A 27,475-nucleotide genomic window follows, 5' to 3' on the forward strand; every position below is an offset into this window, starting at 1 on the left:
AATGGTCAACGTATCATTTATTCCCAAACACATTTCTTGGTACATCTGCATAATTGTGGCTACAGAAACATGACTGCAGATGAAATGTACAACTTTGACCCGGAAAGAGAACAAACAATGAGGTGACGCAGTTTTATGTTTGAGCCTGTTCGATGCAACAACAGCATGTTTTAAGTTGTACGTCCAGATGTTGGCACACAATCGGAGACTTCTCTCAAAGGTTGGTGGCTTTTAAAACATGAACTGTCACCTTACTGGTAAGATTACATCTTCACCAATTTTAGTCTTGCTTTTCCCCATTTGTATAAACATAAACAAGCAGACGCTGTTCTCTCTTTTCCCATCTGGTGTAAACAAGCAGATTAAGTTAACACTGACAATTTAAATATCAGCATAAAGTCTTCGTATTGACAAATTCTAATGCCATGCAACTTTGCTGAAGGTTGCGGGTAAATATGCAGTACGTTTTCCAGAACTGAGACACAGGCCAACATTTCCAACAACAACAAAAAAAAAAGTAATCACCCACTTTTTTTCAGACCAACATAATGTAGTGGTTGTTTTCAATGTTGGCACAACAAGACAAAAGGAATACAGAGAGATGAGGAGTTTGCATAGCCATAAACTAAAGTAGTGAGATTAATAATAAGACATATAGAAAGTACATTTTGGACCTTGTTGTACAGCATTTGTCACTTGTGTACCCAAAAAGGAAAGCATCGGGGAGACATTGTGGATACGTGTTTTAAGACTTTGGATCATTGCTACATCAAAACAGCGTCAACAGTCACTTTTCTGACTTGCCAAAATATTTCAACATACAGTAAATATGTTCCCTTGTTTTGCGCCATGGTCCTTATTCTCACATTTCCAGAAAATATATGCTGTCTTTATATATGTATATGCTGTCCTTTGGATGAAAACTACATTATAATACTGCATAATGTTTGAATGACGGGAGTGCTTCAAAGACGCTCAGTCAGGACAGAAGAAAGTGTAGAAAAACACCTAACACGAGGTTATGTGTCTTAGAAAAAGGTGCAATCTGTAACAGTCACAAGTACTTTCCCTGATGTGTAATGGTACGGTCTAATCCAAATGATTTGTCACCGTTATGTTGGGAAAAACCAAATCTCCAAAAAGGTGCAAAGCTGCACATATGCAAACAAATTGCTGAATTTTTGTGCATTTGAGATCACTCTTAGTAAAACGGACCGCTGTGTGTTATGGTCATTAGAAAAAGGGACAATTTACAGATTACACCTTGAGGAGTGAATGAATCAAAGTTGGTCTAATACTGTTTTAAATATACGGTAAACAGAAATCCAGTGACATCCATAGTTTCATATTTTTAACCACCAGAGACCTGAACATCACAGACCATGGTGCAAATACTGTAAAAAATAAATACATAAATACATTAATGGGCAATTCATTCTCACGTACGTACATACACAAGTTGTAATAAAATAAGAGAAATATAAGAGTTATAAAACTCATATGTACAAATGCATAGTCCATACGCATCCACAAAGAGGCCAGGCAAAGTTCCCTCTCAATATTTGGGGTTTTGTGGGCTTTGTCTTTTCATGTAGATATGTGTGGTGTGCATGTGCATGGCACTTACTGTACAAGAACAAAGGGTCGACACCTCTTGTACTTTGAAATTCAGTGTTAACAGTCTGGTGGGTCAGAAGGTTAAAAGTTGAGCGGCACACCGCTAGCAGTATCAGAGGAGACTAACGTGGGTGTCCGGAAGAGCTGTGTGAGCGCAAACACAGATGAGATGAGTACAGTGCAGCGTTTGGCAAGCAGCCTGACGCCATCGCCTTCTCCCTGGCTCTGTCCCGACCCATTAAGGCCGACGCTCTTGCCACCAGTGCCGGTTCCGGCTGTCTCCACGGCCCCAACAAATTCTCGGTACAGAGCCACAATCTCTTTCAACTTGTCCATAGGCTCGTGGCTGTCATCAGCCAAGCTTGCACTATGGCAGCTGTCGCAGTCGGCGCACGGACTGGTTCGCATGCATGCCGCCGATAGCTGAACCAACGCACCGAAACTATTCGATAAAGACCGGAGGGCTTCGTCGGGAGCCCAGCCTACACGTGTGGCCCGCTGACACCCGGACGCCAATCGTCGCGCTTCAGCTTGGAGGAGATTCCTCTCAGCCTCTGTCATGTTGGCGGGACTGCACCCCGTACAACCTGTTTGCATCGCGCTGCCTTCACTCCCATTGTGATTGGGGTCGGGCCCTGCGCCATCCTGCTTTGACAGGATGTTTGTCTGCATCGGTTCGGGTAAAGCCCTCTCCAAGACCAACAAAAGCTGATCTATATCTTGTCGTAGAGAGGCAAAACCTCCTTTCAGGCTACCGTAGTTCTTGTTGGTAAGGGAACATAGGGGACTCCGGAGCGAGGTTGTCGGTGACACCGGACACGAAACTAAGGGACTGAGTTCAGAGGAGGCAGTGGAGAAAGTAGAAAGTGGTCGAGGATTGTCTCTGAGCAGTGACAGAATATTGGGATTTGGAGCGGGTGTGGTGGGCGAAGGAACTGGCGGAGGTCGTGTTGTTTTTGGACGCGTGCGGCGGGAGAACTCATAAACTGTCAGCTCCTCGTCAAAGCTGATGCCATCCTCGTTGTCGCCGCTGAAACAGTTGGCGTAAACAGTACGGCAGCCGCAGGCCTCTCGTTGTTGCGGAGGGGTGCCGTCTCCGAGAGAAGACGTTGGCGAGTCGCCCCCGATCTGCATGTTGGATATGCCTCCTATTCCCACCGCGGAGTGGGTCCGTGACTGAGGTTGTTCTGATGAGACATTGTGCGCACTGTTGCTTGCAAAATTGAGATTTGGATGTGACCCATTTGTCCCATTGACCTTTCTTAAGTATGAGCTTACGTCCCCTGCCTCCTTAATGGTGGCTATGACGACCTCAGCTCCATCCTCTAAAAGATTGCCTTTTCCGCCTGATTTGGATGCCGCTGTTTCTTTATCCTTCACAGGGGTCTTGTTTGTGTCCGACAACCCACTCGCTACAGACAAACCTGACCCAAAGCCAGATGTATCGCCATTGATTGAGCTGGTGGAGGGGTAGTCCAGAGTCCCTAATATCTCCTGCGAACGAGTCATGTACCAGGGAAGCGCCTGAATTTTCCCTCTTAGAGCAGATGCAGATAGTCTGCCTCCGAGGCTAGAAGAGCTACTCCTCAGATCGGTGCCAGACCCAGATCTTCTCTCTTCTCTACTTTCCTGGCCAGTAACCGCTTTGGAGCTGTTTGAGGTGAGCGAGGTGGCAATTGATGCGTCAGCATTTTTGGGCGACAGGCTCTCGTGGCTCACAGAGACCCTTCTTGGTCCTGACTGGACACTGCCATTGCAGCTGCTCCAGGGGTGAATACCGTTTGGTGGACTTGTGCTGTCTTTAAAGATGCTTTTGTTTGGATCTGTTGGAGAGACTGGAGAGCTAGCAACTAATGTCAAAGGATGGAGAATTTTGGGCGAAGTGGGTTTTGGTGGTACTGGAGGGGGAGCAGATAACTTCGAGCCTGAACTTGAGCGAAGGATAAGGGATGCATTTTGTAGTTTTTTTGTAGTGCCGTGACTTTTCGTCACTTCAGAAGGCTCCATTTTGTCAGGAATGTATGTTTTGTCTTTGAAAACGACACGTTGTGCATCGTCTTTAGGCCGTTTTGTCTGTTCCACTTTTGTTTGCAGTGCCGTGACTGGTAACGCTTGCTTGTTACACCGCACTGCAGTGATGAGCGGCGAACCTCCTGTACCGTACGTGACCGACTTGAACTCCATAGTTTCCGGCTCCATTTCCAACAGGTCAGAAGACAGACGTCCACAGGCATCTCCATTGCAGTGGGCGTAGGATTTCCCATGCTTGGGAGACTTGGGGGGAATAATCTGAGGTTTAGGAGGCAGCTGCGGCTTAGGTGCCAGTGGTGGTTTAACCTTGACTTCAGGTTTCTCCGCGGGACATGGTTTACTAACAAGGTTACTGACTGTATTCGTGGGATGTTTAAGCTCCTGTACTTCTTTCTTGATCTTAGACGATTGAAAAAGGGGTGAGGACGGCTCTTTTCCCAGAGCGGGAAGAGAATTCCATGTTCCACTTAACCGATTCGCATTCTGCCGATCCGCGAGCTCTACGTCTGCAAGAGAGAAACCATTTTTTTTTTTTATTGAAAACTGCCAATAATTGTGAATATTTTTTCCATTTTGAGAAATGTACATTAAGTTAAAAAATTTGCACACCTACATTTAAACAAACACTGGAATTACATCAGGTATAAGAAACATGCCAAGAACAAACCTGAGAGATCTGGAACTGGAGAAGTGAATCTCTCCTGTGCATCAAAAAACTCCTCTTCGGACTCGGACGCATTCTCTTTGACCAAAACAGCTGCTTTCGGGTTTGGGGAAGGGGTTTGGAAAAGAGACTCATCATCCTTTGAGAGGCGCTTCTCAGCTTGTCCTGCTTTGTGACCTGGTATGGAACTGGTTCGTATTGGTACTTTGGGAGGGGTTTTCTTCTTTCTTTTAATGGCCGCTCTCTCGAAAGGTGTGCTGTCAATCATCCTTAAATCTCTCGAACTCGGGATCTTTGAAATGCGTCTCAGTACCTCTCTTCCTCGCTCTTCTTCCTCCTCTTCCTCTTCTTCATCATCACTAGTAGCTCCCGATGGGCTCGAGAGAAGATCTGCTTTAGAGAGTTCAGAAAAACAAAGACAAGGCTTGTCACTGACTCTGTAATTGAGATTGGTTGGTCTTGAAGGGCCTTGGAGGCATTTTGATTCCAGAAGGTAGGGTTGATGAACATCCATGATTTGGAGATTCTCTCTTGTGAGGGATGCATCGAGACGAGGGAGAGCTTTGACTGTAGTGCTGCTCTCTTCTAGGGCGGCACTCAACGAGCCGCTAGACAAGCTGGAAAAGCTGCTGGTCACCCGTAGATCCGTGTGGTACCAAGTGGTCTCCGAATTCAATTCGTCATTCATCACTTTACGCAGACCGCTTCCCGAAGCACCTCGTTCCTCTTCACCCTCCTCGTATTCGTCACCTTCTTTTGTTACTATTATCTTCACCTCCTTTTTGCCGTTCTGCTCCTCCCTCTCTTGTCTCTCTTCCTCTTTCCTCTTTTCTTCCTCCTCCCTTCGTCTTTCCTCCCAGTCCTGACTTGCCGGGTCATGGTGTTTGTAATGCTGAGAGTCCATTGGATCATCCTCATCTGTTGAGTCGTCTGAGTCACTGCAGCAGCGAGACACGTAACCTGACACGATAAAACAATTTCTTAGTACGATACCATTTCTGTTCATCATCATAAGACCATGAGAGACTTTTCTATCCGTACCCATACTTGTTGGCAAACATCAACATGTGATGGAACTATGTGGGTCATTCCAGAATTGAAAATGTCCAGTTTAATCACCATTAGTACACTTTTTTTATGAGTACTGTATTTTATTTGTCACATGCTGTGTTTGTCCCAGTTGTCTCAGGCCAATTGTATTTTTCACAACACGTGTACATTTCTGTATTTTGTGCATGTATTAATTAAAATGTAAAGTTGGGGCCAGAAAATCTCCTCCAATTTGAGAATGACCCATGTATCAAAATGGTTCAAGCCAGAGAGTAATGACTTAAAACAGTTTTTGCTCACTTGATAGGGACTCATAGCACACGCCCTCTACTACGGTGACCTTCCCACACACACCTTCTTCAGCAGCAATGCGGTGCACCCTCACTTTGGGACGTCCCATTCGGAAGACATTGAGACTCGGATCCACCAGGAGTTTGCAGTACCCTGCCAGCAGACACGCTAGGTCTTTGGCTGCCAGAGAGTCCATCAGTAAGGCAAATGGCTGAGAGATGGAGGGCATTGTAGATGATAGTGTAGAGCGGAAGTGATTCAAGCCAGAGGGTAAAGGAGAAAAAGCCAATGGAGTGGGACAAAGGGGGAGAGAGAGAGAGACAGCCAGTGAATTAACCTTATGGCGCTCAAACACACTGCCTTAGGCTACTTGGGTGTCACAGGAGGCATGCTTGACCTACATTTACTCAAGCATCAATTGTCTAATCTGTGTCAGTGTAAAAGTGGGTGCTTTCAGATGAAAAATACAGCCAAGTGTCTATGTGCCAATAACTTGCATACCTTCATGTCGTGCAGTGAGATGCGCAGTAGACTGACTTTGTCCGACTCAGAAAGCAACTCCACGCGGCTGATGCTGCTAAACTCAACCAATGTGGAGATTACGTTGAGTTTGTGATTGATGACCTGACTCATACCGTACTTGGCTCCCACCAACAGGCTGACCAACACCTCCCGTTCTTGAAGCTGAGGGTTGATGATAGAGAAGAGATCAGCACAGAAAAGCTTTAACAAGTTCCGTATTCCGAGACTGCCAGAAAGTTCAGCCACTATTTTACAGTTCAGTGTCCCAAATTAAGAGCTGTGCCCGTATATGCCTGTTTTATATTCCGTTCTTATATTTTGCTGCTTCACGTGCGTTGAAGGAGCAGTAGTTTGAAGGTTTAGAATCCATCCCAACTTCCATCAGCCTATCTATATGTTTTATAATATACTCAATGTTAGCATTAACACGATAGACAGAATAATATGCTTTGCTTGAACGTTGGTCTTCAATTGTACAATCCTGTTGAGGTATCTTCAAAATCAGGCTTACCATCATCGTAGCTGAGTAGGACCTTCCTCCGTAGGAAACAAGCTCTCCCAGTTGAGTGAGGTAGGCTAGCCGAGCCTGGGAAGCAGATATCACCTAAACCACAATAAATGTGAAGAATAAGAGGACAGATGAGAAAATGGGGAATATGGATGGACACAGAAAAAAGATCTCTCACTCGTTTTACCCCACTTTATACACTATCCCATAATGTGCCCTTACGACTCATCCTGTCACGCTATATATCACTTTAAAACCACAGGAGGATTAGCTCCTGGGCCAACCCTACAACCGCAACTCAAATCTTATTAGCCGTCATTTTTACACTGCACCGCATCCTCGGGGCCGCTCGGTCAAACTTGTACCTTCTGGCGAGGCTCTAACAGAGACTGAATTTTTTTGAGGTGGTAGCTGATGGCTTTTCTCAGGTCCTTCTCCCTCATGTTGCTCAGCAGCGTGGGAGAAATGAAGCTGTCAAGGCCAAACTCCTTCCTGTCATCACCCAGAAGAAGAGAATATAAGCAAATTGATACAACATTTCGCTGTATACCCGCAACATTAAAAATGTTAATTGAAAAATTGAGCATTGTTTGATATCCCTTTTGAGTGTTTGAGCCTTTGAACACAATGTTCTCAGAAAGAAGTGGCTGAGAGAGTCCATAAGTGTCATTGGCGGGCTAAGAGTCACAGAAAGGCAAGAAGAACTGGAGGCTTTTGGAGCTCTTTTGTTGGATTTGTGTCATGAAGGAGCTGGGTGACCAAATGCAGCTTAGACCACGGTTTATTGAGGGAACTCAAAAGACAGACTATAAGAAGCTCGACTAGGGACGAGAATAACTGAACAGAAAGACAAGACAAGAACGGCGACGACAGAAGATACTAGAACAATTCGACAGGGAGTGACACGCAGACAGGACTTAAATACATGACAGGTAACGAGAGGGAGGTGACGGCGATTACATAGATTGTGAGCAGACACAGGAGGGGAGGGGCAACGCCAACAGAAACCATGGCAACATTAAAACAAGGAAACGAACGGAGACGGATCGTGACAGTTTGTGAATCAAACACCTATTGTGAATTTTGTCCCTGATCTTCTTGTTAGAGAACAGTGAGTTGTGCAATGATAATGAAACACTCAATTGTTGAACATGTGCATTCAAAAGTTTAGGAAAGGACAAATCAAGTGAATTTTAGGATAATGCTGGAAGTTTGCCTGACCCAATATTACCAACTTTTTCTTGCGACACATATTAGCTTAAAATGTTTTCTATCCATACATATGAACCAATTCACAATTAACGTTAACACTCACGTAATGGCTTTGATGGAGGTCCTGGTCAGTCCGCAGCTATCGAGTCTCTCGTGCATGTGCAGGGCAGCGAGACGAAGTGCAGTGTTACACTTCATTTCGACGGCAAAGCGCTCCTGTAGTACATCACCAACACTCTGCAAGCACAAACCATGAAAGTGGAATCAACACAGATAAATGTTAAGTAATGTTTATGCTTGCAAGGCAAAAAAGTACTTTCACATAGATTAAAATATAGAAAACACATGTTCATCTTTGTATATAAAAACATCATGGATACCCAGTCTACATAATGTTGAAACCAACCTTTTGAGAGGCAAACACCTTTGAATCATTTATACAGCTACCAATAAGCAATATTACAGCAAAATGTATTGGAAATATGATGTATAATGTGAAATGTACTGACAGGGAAATTAGAGCCAATAGCGTACTGTGGTCATAATTTAGCATTATGCCTTTGAGCTAAACAGCTGCTACGCTTCTCTAACCTGTAAAAATAGGTACTCAAAGGCAAAGGCGTCCTCCTGTTGCATGTCCGCGGGATCTCTGGGGACGAAGCACACCCGGAATAGACATCTGTAATCATGGGAGTCTTTTTTTTGCACCACCTGATGGAGACATGAGGCATCGATGGAAATGTTAGCCCCAAGTTCTGAAAGTCAAGGCAACAAACATCCAGTTGATTTGTTAGGGGACAAACGCCATTGCCTGTTGTTTTCTTACCTTCTGTATAAGATCATCTTCATGCAGCAGCAGTAGTTTGGTGATGCTGTACTGTTGCTCTAGCACCAGGGCAAAGTATTCGATAGCCCGGATGGATAATTTATCCTTCAGAGTCAGAACAATATCCTGGAAGAGTGAAAAAACAACAGTTGAGACCCCCTTGGACAAACATATTTCACCCCGCCCGGTCTGCTAGTGGCAGATGGTCGGTCCAAATTGTCTCTCTCACTTTTGCCTCCCTGTGGTGATGAAAACAAGCCCAGTGAAACAAAACCCAGTGTCACAAAAAATAGTGTTTTTGAAAAACTACATTTATAAATTCCAAATGAGTTATATGACAGCTCCATTCCAAACAACACTTATTCTTACAATAACATCACACAGTGGAACATTCTCCTCCTTTTTCCTCCCTCAGAAGCCATCAAATTAATTGCTTTTTACGATCACATCATTGGAGTGCAGCTACAGTCTACCCACACTTGAATTCTCTTGACTCGAGCAATCATGTCATGCAGTGTGAAAATTACAAAACACAGTACTCCAACTTAAGTCTTCTTGCAACTGACATCTGGTTTCAGGGCAGTGAGAATGTCTGAAAATAGGAATTTTAGCGGACAGTAGTAATTCAAATGTGGAGCCCTGCGTAGCAGCTTCGAGTTTGTCACTCCGTGTTATTTTGTTTTCTGAATCAAGTAGTCTCATGCTACGTTGCGGTTCACTTATCGCAGCCTTATTAAATCACTCGTTGGGTGTTTAAAAATGTTTCCAGTGTGTTTCAACAAGTATCATTTTGAATAAAACGTGTGATAGGCTATGCAAAGGCTTACACACCATTTTCACAATGGAGCACATGAAAAGTACATACAGACCTTGACAGTGGTGGTGTGGTCAAATTTGAAGGCCTTGGTCTGTCCGTTCTCTAGATAGACTTTTAGAACGTTGGGCAGGAAGAGAAGAGAGTTTCCCTGATGGAGAGAATGAAAAAGATTAGATAGAACGAAAAAGATCAGATCGAACATGACATAGCTGCAATGCAGAAATGTGCAATACTACTGATGCCGCTCGTGATGTCTACTGTATGTGTGCAAAAAGCACAACATGGGAAAATGACTACTTTGAGAATAATTGTCAATTGATTGTCTATGTGAAGCCCTTTGAGACTGCTTGTGATTTAGGGCTATACAAATAAACATGACTTGACTTGACTACCCATACAAAGCCCATATTGGTGTTTTGTGCAATTATCTCTGGGGACACAACTCAGAACGACGACAAATTTTTAAGTACAATTATTGATTGAACTTGATGCTGACTGTTTTTCCCATCTTTCATTTACAGATGTTTACTTGTTTACTTTGGTGTGCCTTTAATTGCCACATGGTGAAGTTTTTTTTTTCACTGTTAAATAAGTCCTTGCTCATTTAAATGTTCTCACCTGAGTGTGCCCATTGACCACCACCTCTTCTGCAAAGCGCACTTTAACTGGATTACTCCTCAGACGGGCTCTCTTCTCTGCTGACATGATGGATGATTTGGGATTCTGCAACACACAGACACACATGTGGCATTGTGTGGGCAGAAACACGCTGGTTGAACTCAAGGGGGAAAAAAGCAGTTCATTCTTCGATCAACAAATTGAGTCGGAGTCAAAGAGCTGACGTGCTGTTTGCACATTTGTGCTTTGTAATGTAAAAGTTGAAGAAGGGGGCACTTAATGTTGAGGCTTCATGCTTGAAATACAGTAAAGAGAGATGCTGGTATGAGTGATGTAATGACTCTCAGTTAAGGCGTGCCGAGGGAAGTTCATCAACGTCTTCTTTGTACTCACAGTCATGTGCCGGAGGATCGTCATGGTTATGCAGTCCTCCAAGTCCCTGTGCAGAAAAAAAGCATAAGCAAGCACACACACACAGATCACATTCTTGTTTCAGCTGTCAAGTGCGCCCTTTCCCCTACAACCTTTGCTGCAAACCTGCTAAGCTATTCTCAAACATACACACACCCTCTCACATGCATCAGCCTAACATACTACAGCAAACAGTGAAGAGCATCTGATGACGCCGCTTTGTACTGGTGGCCCAATGAGTGGCCTCGTTACTAGAAATGTTAATTGATCTGAGCTGGCGGTTTAATTAGAGGACGTCTGATGCAGTCAATCATGAACTAGTTGGACAGTGACTTTATTTCCTTCCGAATGATGCTTTGATGCGCCCTATTTTAAATAGCGAGCTAGGGGAACATATCCAATATAGCTCGTCATTACTTGTATACCTTACCTTAAGATGTTTTCCACCTCATCGCCGTTCAAATCATCCAGAACAGTATCATTGATCTGCAAGACTTGGTCCCCAGGGTAGAGTATCCCATCTGCAGGACTCCCTACACATGCACGCACGCACACACGCACACACACACACACCCACACACACACACACACACACACACACACATCAAAAATGTGTGCACTTGCATAAAACATTCCTGGTTGCATATGTGGGCAAGTAGCTACTTTTAGTACAGATGAAAGGAGAGTTACACACACATGCACGCACACACACACACACACACACACACACACACACACACACACACACACACACACACACACACACACACACACACACACACACACGCGCGCACACAAAATGACACATATGGCTGTTGAACAGCTCTCCAGGACGTGAGGGGTTACAGTTATTCTGGGTCTCTTCCAGCTCGGCTCCACATGTCTTTCTCTCGTTTTATTTATACTCATGTGTCTTCGGGCAAGCAAGCAGGACTGTGGCGCAGCAATTTGGGTTTACGCTTACTAATGCACACTCTCAACACAAAAACACACGGAGAGCACATACGAATAAACGCATGCGCCCACGCACTCCTTTTGCACGCCCCATCTGCCTGGCAAAGCCGCGTCCACCCAAGAGATGCACACCGTTTTGTTACACGCACGCGTTGGCACACATTCAGGCTCACTCATGCCGCACAAGAGCACACTCCTCCCCCGTCGAGCTTACGTGTCACTTCTGCTAATATCCTGATCTTTGCAGTTTTTTAACACCCCTCCCTTCCTCTTTGTTTTGTCATGCGTCAAACTAATCCACAAATGTCTCTAAAAAGCTGTCAGCCCCAGGCGCACGCATGTCAATATCACACTATTTCCTCACTTTGGCCAAGATCTGTGTCTCGTGTTTACTGTGACGGTTCTATACGCTTTTTCTGTCAGTTACTCTTTTAATTGGGCAAAGAACCATATTTGGTAATGCCAGTGGTGAGCTGGAAAGGTCAGAAAGTCATTTCGTGCAAATCATTTTTACTTAATCCCAACAGTCTTTTCACTTTACTTTTCTCTAAAGTTTGCTTCCAGTTGATGATTATGTTTTTATTTTTTTTTATTCTCCGTCTAATCAGATTTCAACCCTGATTGTGCTGCCATATCGAGCTAATCTTCCTAGAGCCTACAGAATTTTAATGCTTGCCAATAAAACCTAAACTAAATTAGCAATGGACCAGTTTCTCTAACCAATCAAATTTCACATCGGTGCTCACTGGGCCAGAGCACTGGCTGTCAATGACATCAGCATTTTTCTGTCCTCTGCCTTGGTTGTTTTTTTAGACAAATGTTGATTTTGAACTGCTCAGATGTATATTTTATAGTTGTGTGCTGTTATATTATATTTTTGGATAGTACAACTGCGTGGTAGAAGTGGTATTAAAAGGGGGATTAAGTCCGCACTGAAGGCCGATAGCTAGCAAATGCACGGCCAGCCACTTTGTATCTTTGTTATCTCACAATGGAGTATTAAAGCAATCATTATTATCATCACCATTATGTGTGCATCAATTGTAAAACATTAAAACGGGCTTGCCATCTCCTCTATTAAGTATGTAGGGTTGAATTTTTGAATTGTAAGTATTACAGCCACCTATAAAGAGTTTTTGTGAGGCTTCAATTAACATTGTGTACACTGAGCCACAGTTACAAGTGACAACATCAGCATTTCTGTTTTGCTTCTAAAAGCTGGCTAACAGAAAAGTGATTGAATTTAGAGAGTGTGAGCAGGTGTAACTGTTGTTCAGGCGGGCCCTTTGGCACCAAGCCCGGCAGCCTGAATGTGGACAGGCTCTTTAGCACAATTCACACTCCATGTAGTACCTGTGGCTACATCCCTGACCAGCAGGGGTGTGTTTGTGGTGAGGAGGAATCCATGTCCGGTGCTTCGGTCCAGCACAGGATCCCTGGTGATCTGTAGTGACAGCTTGGCTTGGTAATTCTGATTGGACAGGCTGTTGGAACGTTGAGGCCTCCCATCGCCTAGCAACCGCTCTCTGAAAGGGTCAAAGGGGGTGAGAAGTTACATGAGAGAAACCGTGACAACATAACACTGAGACTTTTGGAGCAGGGACCGAGGGGGCAAAGTTATTGCACTGTCGAGCTATACATACAGAGCTTTTAGCCTGAAATCAATAAGTACACAATCTGTGTTCTAGTTCATACAAAATGTGTTTGATTGCGTTGAGGTCAGGGTCTCGGGGTCAGTGCATTGGCATATACCAAAAAGAGCCGTGGCCAAATTGAGATTTTTACATCCCCCCCAACTGGGACAAGCTATACCTGCTCAGTGATTCTCGGGTACGACGTATTATGGTTCCCACCACTTGTTGAACCCGGCTCGCCCTCCGCGCTGGAGACCTGCTCCGACACCGCTCCTTCTCCTCCATTTATCTAAAGAGACACAGACAGACACAGAAAGGGGTTCATTTCAGACACAGAACCAACAGAAGCATATCAAAGGAAATAGATTTGTATGAAAAATCACAGAACAAATCCATGTCCGTCGTAACAATCTGATCCTCTTTGATTTTGTAAGATGTTTGTAGTGTCATCCTTGTGAGTAATCAGAAAAGCAACCAGTCAGGAGTGGAAAACAGAATGAAGGATATGAGAGACAGGAGAGAGCAGAGCCAGAACGCATCCCTGACCTGATTCAATACAATAATGAAAAAACAGCTGCACATCTCACAAACATACTTCAATCTACATATTAAAAAAGATTCTGCAGTCACGCACTTCTTGTTTTGCTGTTCTGTCAGGATATAATGAAGCACAGAGGCCTCAGTGAAACCACGAGACAGCAAAAGCAGAACGGAGTTATAATCTTAATTTGCAAAGGAATTCCCATATCTTTGTTTTGTGCACACTCATCTGAAAATATGCTTTATGAAATACAACACACACACACACACAGTTTTAAGTGTGTGCTTGTTGTGTTAGAAGAATGGTTGGCATTTATAGCGCATGAATGCATAGCAAAATCAAACCTCATTGTGGTTTTGAAAATCTGAAACAGATTTTGTGCTTTTCTTTTACATCTTCAGACAAATATTTGCTTTGTTTGAAAAGTACTTTTGCTCTCTGTGTTTTTGTTTTTCTCAAATATTATTGTGCTCCGGCCCTGTCATGTACTAACTAAGCCTTTCGTACTGGAACGAATTGGATCAAGTATTGGACACCCAGAAGATGAGAAAGCAGCGGGGAACATTTTGTTCGTCACAATTTTGAGGGATTTTGTTTTTTGAAACATTTTTGTTGAAAATCATTTTAAATACGCATGCCTGCCTAGCAAATTGCAATGTCCCTACATGTTAGTATAACGTAGTGATGCTCAACCACTGTGGAAATCAGACCAATACCTTCCAACTCGCTACATTAAAAAAAAAAAAAAAAAAGAAATAGTGAAACAGCATATTGACATTTCATTTTTTTTTTTTAACATGGCACAATTGTCAAGGAAAATGCGAATTGCCTTGGCCTGTTTAATAAAATATTGTTTATTTCTTATATAATAGTGTAATATTTGTTTGTATGATAAAAATATTGCTTTTGTGCCATTTTAGCTCTCTAGGCCAAGGAATGACAATAATCTCATAATCAAAAAAGTCTATTTTCTTTTAATATGACAGTACACGCCACATATTGGCACCACAAAAATGATCGCTTAAAAAGCAGGGCCACAAACAATGAATCCGACTACAGTAAATATTTTCCTCATTAATTTCCGAGACGATGTGCAGGACAGGATTTCTGATTGGGTTCAACAAACAGTCCAGGTTTCATCTTCATCTCAGTCGCTGCTTGTGTGCCAGTGATGACGAGCCTGCCGCAGTAATATTATAGCATGCCGCGTAGATTTGACCTTTAAGAGGATTAGAGGCCTTCGATCTGCACAAGGCCAACATTGGTCAGGGTGTCACTTTAGCACCTCCTGCTGATCCGCACTGAGGCCGATTGGCGAGGATGAAGAAGGATGAATGGAGCAACATCGCTGACAGCTGCGCCCAAGGAGATGACTGTGATTATTGACGCACCGCCGAAGAACAGGGACTGACAAAACACTCCCTCTCTCTGTTGTTAGCTCTTTGAGTGTATGTTAGGTCAAGCAGTTTCTGAGAGGATCTCATTTTCACTCTTTCTCCATTTCTCACCCTTACAGTCCTGCTCAGGTAACCATCTCCAATGACTGAGAGCTGCAGCATCCAAGCACTTTTATATAGCCATCCTTAAGAAATCACACCATTGGTTTACAAACCTTTTTTTTTTAATGTAACATTAGACTTTTTATGACTCTATTATGCTTGTGAAAGGGTTGGCCATAGCCGGAGATTTATGCAGAGTCAAGAAAAAAATATACACGTAGGATTAACTTTCAAACACATGCTGACAAAAGAATCGACGTGTATTCTGTCAGGCTAATAATCAACACCAGACATTGTCAGGGTCTCAACATAGTGCCCCTCCATAACTTGGAAGTGGGAGATGGTGTGACTCACCGTGATGAAGTTTGCCTCTTTAGGACTCCACAACACAAACAGCCGCTCGCCCTCTGAGACATCAGCTCGGCAGCCCCTCCAAGATTGGCTGAAAGGAGCTGGAGGGGGACCCTTGTGGTCATCGGTGCTGGTCCCAGTCTGGTGTAGCCACCTGTGACGAGCAGATTAGAAATCTATCAGCAAGACCCGTCAAACTCAATTAACAATGTCCACTCCAGAAGTTGATGTTTGGAGTGAAGATCTAGTAATCAAATCTGATAACACCTTTGAGTGTAAAAAAAAAAAAAAAAAAAAAAAAAAATTACATTCCTGTGTTTCAGACGATATTTTCAGGGTAAATCTTGAAAGTATGTCAAGCAAAGCAGATGTGAAACCAAACCAGCTATGTGAATGCGGTTTTCCAAGAGGCCCCTCCTCTGGTCCCCAAGGCTCTCTCGTTTTTTTCCCTCTCTCACTCTCGCTCCACCATGATGCACATGGCGATGTGGCAACAAGGCGCTCCATCCAGACATCCTCTGGTTGTCTGGATTAAAATTTCATAGCGCTCAGTTGGGTTAACGGTTTGACTGGACATTCTCTAAAGATGACAGCCAAGTGTGGTGCAAACACAGAAAGGCTGCCAAACAGAGCGAAATCTTGGCCACTCTTAAAAGCGCTTTCATCGTAAGCATCAGGGGCGGATATGGCTGCAACCTAAAGCCAGCTTGGGGAGAAAATAAACATTTGGGGAATGCTTTGTCGTTGGCTGCGGCGTCAAGTGAGACAACGCATAAGCACACATCAAAACCGACTAAAATTTCACTTAAGCATTGACTTGCTTGACGTTAACTGGTTCTGTTGGACTTCATCTTGCAGTTCCTCGTCCCCTATACTGAGCTCTTTCAGGAGGCCCGCGTGTCCCAGTGAGAGAGCAGCACAGGACCAAGACAGACTGCAGTGGACATGAATAATGCATGGCGCTAATGCAGCTAGCACGGCCGCCGACCGCTTTCTTCTACTCGAGACCATCGCCAAAGCAGGCAACAAGCGCAGAAAACTAGAGGGGACACTGGAAAAGACAGATGGGGGTTGCAGAGGTGAGACGGGGAAATGGGAGGCGGCTTTAAAGGGGGCTGAGAAAAGGGAACTGGGATAGTGAAAGAGCGGGTCCAAGCAAAGAAAAGAGAGAAAGGACAGGATATTGGAGGGGGATCGGAGGGAGGGAGGATTTTAAAGAGGCCGAAGAGGGCAGCGTCAAAGAAATGCAGGCTGAAGTGGATGAATAGAAAGAACAAAAGTAACTACAGTGCGTTGCGAGGGAGTTTGTTCATAAGGAGGAGTTGAGAATGTTGATGAGTGCAGCATTCCTTAGGGCAAACACGGCATATGGCATGACACAGATGTATTGTGTTCTTGTTGAATTAACCACAAAAAAAAAAACCTCCTGTATTGTTATTATAACCTCCACCAAGAAATTTGTAGCTACCAGCTGCTGTTAGTTTGTGGTACAGCGGTGCTTTGAGAGTCAAGTCTAATTTGTTCAGTCACAAATTTCTGAAATGGGTTTTTAAATTAGGAATATAGGGCACTATAATATTGTGCTTTTTAAAAAAACTTCATTCACCATGGTGCAGTATAATAGACACAAACAAAGAAGTCACCACTACTTTCACTGAGTGAACAAACAGCAATAATATTAGATGGATTTCCCAAAGGATAAAGAATATACGTATGTCTATGTGCTATTGCCTGTCCAGCGGTGTCGATTCGGGGTGGAGATCATGTAAAGTTATTTTAAAAACATATTTGTAAAATGTGTGTCACCACCATTCCATCCATCTATTTTTTTTACACTTATGACTGGGGTCATGCGTAAGATGGGCACAACCTGGACTAACTTTTAAGTAACTTTTCATAACAATATATTTGCACGCAAACTCTTTATCAACATTTATTGAGAGACCATTTTTAACTTGTGTGCCATTCATTTAAATTGAATCATTAAGTACATGTTTTTTTATTTTCTTACATTTAAGCATAGTGTTATTTTGAGGAAGTATTTGTGTGGCTTTGAGAATCAGGGGTATAAAAAACAGACATAGGGTTTGGTTAGTCCTTGTTTTTTGTTTATGGTCAATTAGAACACTATAAAGTCTACAAATGACAACATTTCTGACTCCCCAACCGTTTTGAATGCAGCATGATGGTGAAGGTGTGGCAATTTTGTGGTGATCCAAATCAGGATTGTTTGGCCTTGGCAGAAATTTGCAAACTACTGAATGCAGCCTAGCATTCCATGTCGCTTTATTTGTCTTCTTCCCCCGTGCTTGCTTTAAAAGCAGATATATCCCCACTAACTTCTCACAGTTTATTTGATCCAAGACATAAATCAATGAGCAAAAGCTGATGGGAGTCTGATAGTCTACTACTGCCATATCCTAAAATTGCCGTGCAGCTGCTCACTCTCCCCTCCAGTCTTCATAATGTGTTTGAGGTTATGAGGGCTGTCTCAATCCCTGTGTTGCAACGTCTGCGCCTCATTCTTTCAAGACAATCCCCCACTCGCTGCCCATTTTCTCTCACAAAGTCTCTCTGTCTGACAAAACAGTCTGTTGTTCAGTCCTGTGGTTTGCTACGAGCACGCATGCAATTCATAGACGGTCCGCTTTCTCCTGCTTGTGAATAACAAAGTTGAATTATTCAGTCAGCTGGCTGCGCACACTGCTCTTACAAACACATTGCGTGCACAATACTCACAAGCGTTCATATGATGAGCGAGAGAAAAAGAGTCTCTTTGGCTGACTAAATTGCAGCTTTATTTTGGAAAGGCAGCTATTGACATCTTGTCCCTAATCTGTCCCCCACACACACAGACACATGAGCTGCCCTCCAGCTGAACACAGTAGAAGCAGAGCAGGATTCAGCAGTTTACAGCACTTTACACTTCATACACTCACAAACACAACAGGCTTGGCAGCCCAAAAATTATTTTCAATGACTCAAGGTGCACATATGGAACAAAAGCTTGCTGCTGTTTTCCGTCATTCATATTGTAAAGTGAATGAAAACATCTCCACCTTGAGTGCCTCAGAAACCACTTCAAGAATTTTTAAGGACTCTAGCTCGGTGCCACTTATTAGAACGAACTACAATCACTTTGATGGTTTGTAGCTGATGTTTGCAAAATGCCCATATTATTCTTAGCACCATTTTGTGCTTTGGTGAGTGTCACTGGATCTGTATAATGTTTGGTTTGATTCAGTGGGATTATGATATGATTCAATAAGATATAGCGCCAACTGGTTTTGATGCTTTTTAATCATTTCAGAACATTTTTTTAACATTTATTTAATTTTATTTTATTTACAAACATAAATGGGTTCAACTGACAGGGGGAAATAGGTTCTACAATATTATCATACACGTCTGAGCAGATTGAGATTGTATGCCTTGCTCAATGACAAGTTGGGGAACATTATAAGACCTCCAGCCCACCTCACCCCCGAGTTTGCCTGAAGCAGGTTTTGAACCTGTGACTGTCTAGTCAGGAAGCGAAGAGCTACTGCTGCCCCCATGGACAGGAAACATGTAATCCTGAGCTGGATGATCCTATGCGGGCCTTCCACTGGTTTTCCAGAAAACATCACATCTGTTGTTCTTCATGCAGCCGCTCAAGCTCATTCCATTAGCCTTATGAAGCCTGGACTCAGCGTGCACAACTCATTTCATTTCCCCTTTCATCAGCGACTTGGCGGGGCTCGCACTCCCTAGTGCACTATGAAATAATGAACCTTTTGAAGATTAATAGAGCAATGTGTTGTGCTACACATCGCTATCAATGGTTTCCAGAGAGGAACATCTTGATCTCCGAGGAAGTCTCGCTGGATGTGAAAGCGTGATATACTGTCGCTGTCTGAGACTCGCCTCAATAACGGCATATCAAAAGAGTTATCTTAGAATACGAGCATTCCAATAGGCCTGCAGCTTTTAGGCAAAATAAACAAATACAATGGTTACATTCCTACATAGTACATAGTCCATCACTAACAACCTACTAAAGTCATAATTAAACCATATAGTATTTACGTCAAAAATACTTCCTGGTCCAAAATATAAAACACTCAAAAGAAAACGTGATGCGAGCGTGCCACTTGCGAAATGTCATATCGTATCCCATAAATGCATTTTTAAAAGTATTCATATTAAGTATTCATATTGAAATGAAAAAGGAGGTCTCTGAACAGAACGTCTTAGCTGTTCCGTTCTCATAACCTTTTGTACGATATGTTCCTAAACAGAGTTGGCCTACATTGGGGCACTGTGCCATGACCATGGAGCTGTCACATCAATGAGGTCATGCCTCCCTATCCTCTGCAACATAGTGTACGGTCTGTATTGATTTTTTTTTTTTTTACCCTACCTCTCCTCCTATACAGCCATCATCCACCCAAGTATCGTCATGGATGCTAAGTATAAAACAATCGGGACAACTACACAGCAAATGTAATGCCTGCTTCCACTCCGCTGACAAACATCTCAATACAATTTTGGAGTACGTGTGACATTTTCTTTTTCTATTTATCTTGTTTATACCAAAGGTGTTGCTTTGTGTCATGCTGGAAAAAGAAGAGCCTTCCCAAGGAGGGAAAACAAAGAAAATATTGTGGTAAGATGAACATTTAAAATCGAGGAACTAAACCGTTACTGATTCATTAAGAGTTTTGTTCATACAGTGCTGCTGCTTTGTGTTTAAAAGTACCAAATCTTGTTTGTTGATAATTAACATCCACACTAATTTCCATTAGCCCATCAATGTTTGTTGAACGATAGAAGTGTTCGGTAAAAACATTTTAGTGCTTACATATAAAATTGTTGTTTAAGTTTTCTTACCGTTTTTGTGTGTGTCAGTTTTACAGTAAACTTAAACTAGGAGCGACAAAAACAACAAAGCAAGAGTGAGAACAGGCGCTAAGGAAGACTGATATATTAAAAAGTGTTTTTTAATAAGTTTAAATGTTTTCAAATGATGAGAGGGATGAAACTCTATTTAAACAAATATAGTATATATAGGTATGATATCTACAACAATATCCACATACTACAGTACTATATGCAGCAGAATGACAAACATAAACTATTGATGAATAACATCCTACAGTAACAACAAGAGGACTTGAGTAAGTGATCGCTTGAGCGAAAGATTGGCCTAGAAGACCAACCCAGCAACAGCCCGGGAGACATGCAGAGTAGAGGAAGAGCATGGCAGACCAGGCTGACTGCACTAAGTGGGACAGTGGAGCGAGCAGTCAGCCAGGCAAGTCACAGGCGAATGCAGGCAGGCATCAAGACTTTCCTCATGTGCAAGCCCTGCTGCTTGTGTATCTCCTCTGGCACCATGAGCTCAGAGCATGCACGTCCCATCACATGGAATAACATATACTACATCCCTGAGTCACTACACGCTGCCTGCAGCCAGGCCAGAGCACGCACCTAAGACAAAAAGAATATCCACCTTTTTCACACATCGCAGGAGTAGGGGTGTGAAAATTTCAGGGATGGCCATAGCCACTTCTGGCCACCCCTTGGTGACGCCCCTGGCAACAACAGCAAGAGCCAGATGCTTTAGCCAGTTGCGATACTGCTGTTAGTGTCTGTCCTGGTCTAGTTGTCTTGTCATGTGTGCTTGGCCTGGCACTGAAGAAGAAGAAGAAGCAGACGAAGAAGAAGAAGACGAAGAAGAAGTCGGCTGCTTCTGGCAATATGACATAAAGACAGTGAAAGAAAAAAAAAGACTGTCCCAAGGCACTGCCAGTCGCCTACGCCCATTCATAATATGTGCTTTACTAGCTACACTTCTTGGATCATCATGAATCACAGGAGTCGACTGATCTTGGATTGTGCATTCAGCATGGGAGCTTCCATGCTCAATGCCTTAGCTATATTTATTTAAAACGCCTATCTGTGAATAAACGTGGTCACACACTGCTGCTTAATGCCTCCAGAAAAGCATCCATCCTTCCCCTATGGTCAAATTGTGATTCAGCAGACAGTCAAATCAAGAGACGAAACAAAGGAAAAAGGTCAATCTTTTGTTGGATCCAAACAATTTATAATCTTAATCGGATTTAAATATCCATCGCCGCACTCAGATGGGACTCAGACGGGTGCTGACCGTGGTCTGCGTGCACCGCCGTCAATTGAATTATTCATTCGGTTGAGAAATCTCAAGCGGAGAAGACTGGAATGGACGCAAGGTGCGAGGAAAGAGGCGAGCGATCGGGCGTCTCGGTGCGTGGATATTGTTCACTCACCTCGTGCTTTTCAAGAGGAGGCACACGGACCGGGTGTCTATGGACGGTGATGCGGAGAAAGGGGAGACAAACAGCGATTGTCTCTCTCCCGAAAAAATCCGCGGCGTGATTCCCAGACCGGATGAGGATGATGATGGGGTGGTGGTGGAGGGGTGGTGTCTATGTGCTGGATGCTGTCATCGTGCCGGGACTGCTTCTCGATTTTAATCCGAGGCCCTGAGCTCAGAAATAGACCCACCCACCCTCTCTTTCAGATACGCCCCCCTCCCCGCCCCGCTACTCCACTGTCGTCTACCCAATGGACCCCCGGCCCCTCCCTTTGCAAGGTCACGCAGTGACATACAACATCGCCATCATTGGAGTACGTCACACACATGTCTCACTGGGTTTCTCGGAATGTGTGTTGTTAATTTTCCATTTTTCAAAATTTGGTTTCACGAATGTGAATGGGTGTCTCTATTTTTCATTCTATACATATACCCCAAAAATAATCCGGTAAGGCGATAAGAGTGGCATACCATAGATGTTATTATAACATGCGTGTTATCTAAATGGCTCATCGGAGGACACTATACCATCAAACAAGTGCTCCGAATCTTTTAGACGCCAAATTTCTTGACTGGGCTACATAATTTCACAACATTTGAATAAAACTACATTATAATAACGTTGCCCGCGACCCCCGTGGGGACAAGTGGTACAGATAATGGATGGATGGAAGTAATCGGATATATATTTGGACCAGCTGCCGCATTTCTTTGTGTCAACCCAAAATAGCTCGTTTTGAATTCATTTATTTACCTCTATAGCCTCCTAGTGTGACCTCATCACTATGATCAGTCCCCATAACAATCATGAATGTTATTATTAATAATTATTGTTATTATTAATTAATCTTCAGAATCGCTTATCCTCACGAGGATCACCGGAATGTCTGAGCCTATCTCAGCCTAAATTTATAAATGTATTTTGTTGAGTTGTAGCATTTAAATGCACTCTTCCTCGTGTTTTACGCGGACTGTAATAAAACCAAATGGTTGCTTGTATGGAAACGCTAATAAGTGCTGTTGTTGTTTCTGGTCACCATAAATATTTGGACCACAGAAGGTAGATAAAAAAGTCATGAGGTTACAATTACAAGTAATCAATTCCCCAATTTATTTCTAGTTCGTTTTGTGCAGCTTCCGTGCGCTATGTCTTTCCGAAGACGCCGTACTTGACCTAAACTACTTCCTGTATACATTTCCGGGTCGTAGCACTTCTTCCATGCCACAGAGACGGTGCAACCTCGCGTTGAAAACAAAACGGAGAACTTCATTCACTTAGTCTACGGCTATCATGTTTAAACTGGAAGGGCTCGGACCGAAAATGGACCCAGAGGAAATGAGGAAGAAAATGCGCCAAGATGTCGTCTCATCTTTACGAAACTTTCTTATTTACGTCGCTCTCCTGAGAGCAAGTGAGTCCACAAAGATGACATTGGAATACCGTTAAACACTGATGAACTATATCCTCTTATTTAAAGGTCTTTTCATAATTGTCAGTCAAGAGAGTAAACATCAGATTTTTGTTGTTGATTCAAATGCCAAAAGAGTAAATACAATTAAATGTTAAAAGGTGTTTTTTTTTTTTTTTGGTGACCAGCTTGATCACGGCTGCAAGAGTGGAGTGCGTTATATATGGTTTGAGTTGCGAGAATGTCACATTTGGAAAACACTAAATGGGGAAATACCAATGCTGTTTTTTCCTTTAGCTATAATTATAACTCAATATTGTGTTGCTGACTAATCACACATATGCATTTATTCGCAGCTCCATTTGTATTGAAGCAGCTGGACAGTATATGAGAGGGGCGTCTTCCTTCCATCCCGAGGAGATCCCATGTTAGTGGCTGTGTGGACCACGATATGTAGCGGATGTCCAGCGTGTGTCCAACTGCACCACGTGGAGGATGTCCAGCGTCTGCCCGTCTTTACGCCTTGAATCATATCCACTTTAATTGTGTTCATACTCCCTCGATTTTGTTTAACCATTATTATTGTGCTCATTTTTCAACCAAACATGAATGGCCATTAAGAAAAGTATGTTGGATTAAATAGCATGTTTAAATTCTGGTTTCACGATACTGTTGTGTTTACACTATTGGTTGTCCCATGTAACCACATGAGGGTTAAACTAGCACCTATGAATATGCAGTGGGGTAAAAAAAAACCAAAGGGGGTTGTCAGAGACAATATAGATATTTGATTTCCGAAGCATTAACAGCATTCATGTGCAGTGATTATTATTACACAAAAATGTCTTCAGAAAGAGACTGCATTCTAAAACCTGGAAAATAAACGTCACTAAATGCCACATGGAGAAAAGAAAGACTTTTGGAAGACTTTTTAACACCTATATAAAACATGTTCAAAACAAATTCAGTATACAGTGTAAATCAACTTATGAGCAGTTGAAAACATTCAGAAGTGATGCAGCAAAACTGAAATCTAAAACGATTCAATCGAAAAAAATGAGATGTTATAACATCCATTGTCTTTGGAATGTGGAAGGAATCTGGAGCACCCGGATGAAACCCACCCGAGCATGGGAAGAACATGCAAACTCCACACAGGAAGGCCAGAGGTCAGACCCTGCACCAATGAACTGTGAGGCGACCTGCTAACCGCTAGCAGGTTGTTCGCAGCTAACCAGTGTACCAACATGCCACCCCAATGTTTTATGACATTAATTTTAAAAATGTGAAACGAAAAAAGATTATCTTGATCATTGAAATTAATAAGTAAAACACTAAAAAAGGTGACTATCAAAATAAAATTTCCCGGCCATTGAGACTTAAATGCTGCATCACAAAACATTTTAAAAGGTACCCAGATGAGGTAGGTAGGGTTGTGTGAACGTGTAAACGTGTGTGTGTGTGTGTGTGTGTGTGTGTGTGTGTGTGTGCGTACAACGGCAAGCCTTTACAAGAGTGTATGATTACAATGGAGAAAAGTCAACATATCGACTTGCTCCGACCAGAGGCTAGCTCTCAGCTTTGTGTTCCCGGCAGTGGAGAACAAGCGCTCTGAGGACGTCGATGTCGCTGGGATACCCAAAAACGACTTGGCCAGCTTTGCCAAGGTCGGATATCGTGCTGCGTTTGTTCTCCACCACGGCAGTGGATTCTCCTTCTTGGAGAGAGGCTGCTCTCCAAAATACTGCAAGACCTCCTTCTGCACCGCTTGATTTAGCTGCTCCTCCTCATCCTCTTCCTCGCTGCAGCTGGAGTCCGATGATGATCCCAGAATACTTTTGATAAAAGATCCATATTTTCTACCCAAACGGTCTTTTGTTTTGGCGGTTGCTTCATTTCTGCTTTTATTTGACTGTCTCGCTTGCTTTTTGACAGCGAGTGCCATGGACTGGATTGTACACTGGACTTTGAACACATCTTCAGCAGGCAAGAACTTCAGTTTTCTAAACCTTGGGTCCAAAGCAGCAGCCAGGAGGACAGTGTTAGGAGATTCCGGTTGAAATAAAAACAGTTTTTGCCATCTCGCTGTGATCTGCTCGGCCACTTGAGCTTGGAAGGCCCTGACTGATGCGGTTTTAAATGCTGAGCTCAGCGTTGATTTCTTGAGGTTGTGCACCAGCTGCGGAAGAGCAGAGAGAGTAACATATTGCTCCCCGCTCAGAAACTCCGTCGCTCCTTCAAATGGGCCGAGGACCTGAGTCAGCTCCTCACTCAGGTTCCACTCCTCCGGATCTAGGTCCCGGTGGTGCTGTTTGGTGACCGCAGGATCGGAAAGCGCTGCGGTCACCGGCCACCTTTGTCCGAGGAGCCTGGACAGCATGTGGTATGTGCTGTTCCACCGACTACTTACATCTTGAATCAACGTTTGTGGCGGCATTCCCATTTGTTGCTGCTTTTCTTTAAGTTTGGTACAAGCCAGTTCACTTCTCTGAAAATGTTCAACCAGACAACGAGCAGAATCCACACAATTGGCAATGGCTTCTTTGTTTTTCAGCGTGCTCTCGACAACTAGATTGAGAGTGTGCCCCGAGCACATTACAGAAGTCCAGCCATGTCTCTCACTCAAAATTCCTGCTGCCCGCGCTACATTGGCCTCATTGTCATGGACCACTGCCCTCACCTTGCGCAATGGAATATTAAATTTGGCAGCGGTTTCCTCCAGCCATTCCGCAATATCGGCAGCCGAGTGCCTCTCTTCGAGACGTGTCGTTGTTAGGTAGAGGGACTTCATCTCCCAATCTTCCCCCAAGAAGTGACAGGTCACCCCGAGAAAGGCCTCTGTGGTCACACTTGTCCAGACGTCTGTCGTCAGTGCAACAAACTCCGTGTCGTGGAGGACATCTCTCAATTTCTCTGCCATTTCTTGGTGCCTCTTCTCCATCAAACTTATGAAATACGTGATTGATGGTATGCTGTACTTAGGGTTCAAAGTCCAGATCATCTTCCTAAAGCCCTTGTCCTCCACCATGGACAGTGGGCGCATATCAGTGACCAGCATGTCCAAAATGCTCTCTGTTAGCAAGGCAGCTTCCTTAACAGAGCATGATGAAACTGGACGACCTGTCAATGTGCTGAGAGAGATAAAACCAATTTAGTAATATACATAGATGTTGTGATGTAAGCTATCCCTGTACTCCAAAGTAAACATCTACCCGTTAATATAGATTGAGATTCATCTGCAGCAATAACCATTACTACCAAACAACTTGGGGCTTAGCATTTGGAAAACACAGGCATTGGCCAGGCCGCCCTGATTTGCAGGGCGCCCCAAACAATTAAACATTTCTATTTGGGGATAATCCTTATAATTCCAGCCTCTGAACAGTGAATCTCATTTCTGTAGTCCTTTATTATGAAGCCTTATTTTAGTGTTGACGCATAATAAAACATTGGAAATCATTTGTCAGTGGTTGTGTGTAGGACTAATTAAAGTTTAATAATAAAACTACTTATGCTGTGCATTGAAATGGGCCCTGTTGTGCTGTTCATTAATACAATGTCTATATTGATGGTGCAATTACTAATGCATGATAATTTACAATTCATGTACTATGTTTAATGTAAAAATAACCACGCAACAAAAGAGGCACTCTTAAAATATATTGGCGCATCTGCCGCTGAAGACGATGCACAGCAAGGTACCTTTAAAAATCATATCTTAAAATTACGATAAGGTTGCAATGATACGTTCGTGTTGATGGCCTGTGTGAACACAGACACGCTGTTATAGCAACATTTTACTGCGGCCGCGAGAGCTAGCATACGCGCTAATTTGCGATTGTCGGCTACAGTAAAAGAAATTACAAATGTTTATTTACCTAGTGTCGTCGACCCCTGTTGAGCTGGACACAACGACCGGATGCTTTCGGTTCAGATGCGAAATCATGGTGGACGTGCTGCTGTGGAACGCCAATTCTGCTTGGCAGTGGTCGCATTGTACTATGTTGTATTCTTTAAGTCTGAAGTGATCCCAAACTTTGGACATTTTCTGTTTTTTACGGACGGTTTCGTGTGTATCAGCCATCGCGTCAACTTGATGCCTAAGTTTGCGGTGCAATTACAGTCCGTGTAGAAAATGTCATTTTTGTGCAGTGGTTCCAGCAAACGTTTGTTGCACTTT

At 43.3% G+C, this 27,475-nt stretch overlaps 3 protein-coding genes across 7 annotated transcripts; 1 reads left to right on the top strand and 2 right to left on the bottom strand.

Annotated features, from left to right (window-relative positions):
• frmpd1b (FERM and PDZ domain containing 1b) lies at positions 1-21,986 on the bottom strand. Of its 4 annotated transcripts, none has more exons than XM_049746266.2 (17): positions 21,840-21,986; positions 15,550-15,700; positions 13,334-13,444; positions 12,875-13,047; positions 10,998-11,100; positions 10,550-10,595; positions 10,157-10,261; positions 9,591-9,686; positions 8,722-8,847; positions 8,487-8,606; positions 7,999-8,132; positions 7,049-7,175; positions 6,687-6,779; positions 6,155-6,337; positions 5,717-5,864; positions 4,316-5,272; positions 1-4,154 (listed from the first exon to the last, which is right to left on the bottom strand). In XM_049746266.2, exons 3-17 carry the CDS (start codon positions 13,438-13,440, stop codon positions 1,699-1,701), a joined length of 4,974 nt encoding a protein of 1,657 aa, XP_049602223.1. In that variant the 5' UTR covers positions 13,441-13,444; positions 15,550-15,700; positions 21,840-21,986; the 3' UTR covers positions 1-1,698. The 4 variants fall into 4 exon arrangements, with proteins under 4 accessions (XP_049602223.1, XP_049602184.1, XP_049602202.1 ...); XM_049746227.2 differs by having other exon boundaries at positions 5,663-5,864; XM_049746245.2 differs by lacking the exon at positions 21,840-21,986 and adding an exon at positions 15,814-15,919 and having other exon boundaries at positions 5,663-5,864.
• tomm5 (translocase of outer mitochondrial membrane 5 homolog (yeast)) lies at positions 16,486-23,948 on the top strand. 2 transcript variants are annotated; one of them, XR_011087379.1, is made up of 4 exons: positions 16,486-16,625; positions 19,827-19,916; positions 20,127-23,298; positions 23,652-23,948. XR_011087379.1 is itself a non-coding variant. In XM_049756600.2 (2 exons), exons 1-2 carry the CDS (start codon positions 23,178-23,180, stop codon positions 23,684-23,686), a joined length of 156 nt encoding a protein of 51 aa, XP_049612557.1. In that variant the 5' UTR covers positions 23,051-23,177; the 3' UTR covers positions 23,687-23,948. The 2 variants fall into 2 exon arrangements, 1 of the variants encoding a protein (XP_049612557.1); XM_049756600.2 differs by lacking the exons at positions 16,486-16,625; positions 19,827-19,916 and having other exon boundaries at positions 23,051-23,298.
• Positions 23,397-27,445, bottom strand: LOC125986519 (E3 SUMO-protein ligase ZBED1). The gene is made up of 2 exons (XM_049750132.2): positions 27,174-27,445; positions 23,397-26,426 (listed from the first exon to the last, which is right to left on the bottom strand). Exons 1-2 carry the CDS (start codon positions 27,377-27,379, stop codon positions 24,803-24,805), a joined length of 1,830 nt encoding a protein of 609 aa, XP_049606089.1. The 5' UTR covers positions 27,380-27,445; the 3' UTR covers positions 23,397-24,802.
• Between the last annotated feature and the right edge of the window lie 30 nt (positions 27,446-27,475).

Source organism: Syngnathus scovelli, chromosome 1, assembly GCF_024217435.2.
Source record: "Syngnathus scovelli strain Florida chromosome 1, RoL_Ssco_1.2, whole genome shotgun sequence".
Lineage (NCBI taxonomy): Eukaryota > Metazoa > Chordata > Actinopteri > Syngnathiformes > Syngnathidae > Syngnathus > Syngnathus scovelli.

Coding starts and splice junctions, on each gene's coding strand:
- frmpd1b (XM_049746227.2), bottom strand. CDS start 13,440: ATGGAGGAGAAGGAGCGGTGTCGGAGCAGGTCTCCAGCGCGGAGGGCG. Junction 8,848..9,590: donor ACCACACCACCACTGTCAAG/GTCTGTATGTAC, acceptor TCACTCTTCCAG/GATATTGTTCTGACTCTGAA. Junction 6,780..7,048: donor TGTTAGAGCCTCGCCAGAAG/GTACAAGTTTGA, acceptor ATTGTGGTTTAG/GTGATATCTGCTTCCCAGGC.
- tomm5 (XM_049756600.2), top strand. CDS start 23,178: ATGTTTAAACTGGAAGGGCTCGGACCGAAAATGGACCCAGAGGAAATG. Junction 23,299..23,651: donor CGTCGCTCTCCTGAGAGCAA/GTGAGTCCACAA, acceptor ATTTATTCGCAG/CTCCATTTGTATTGAAGCAG.
- LOC125986519 (XM_049750132.2), bottom strand. CDS start 27,379: ATGGCTGATACACACGAAACCGTCCGTAAAAAACAGAAAATGTCCAAA. Junction 26,427..27,173: donor ACAGGGGTCGACGACACTAG/GTAAATAAACAT, acceptor TATCTCTCTCAG/CACATTGACAGGTCGTCCAG.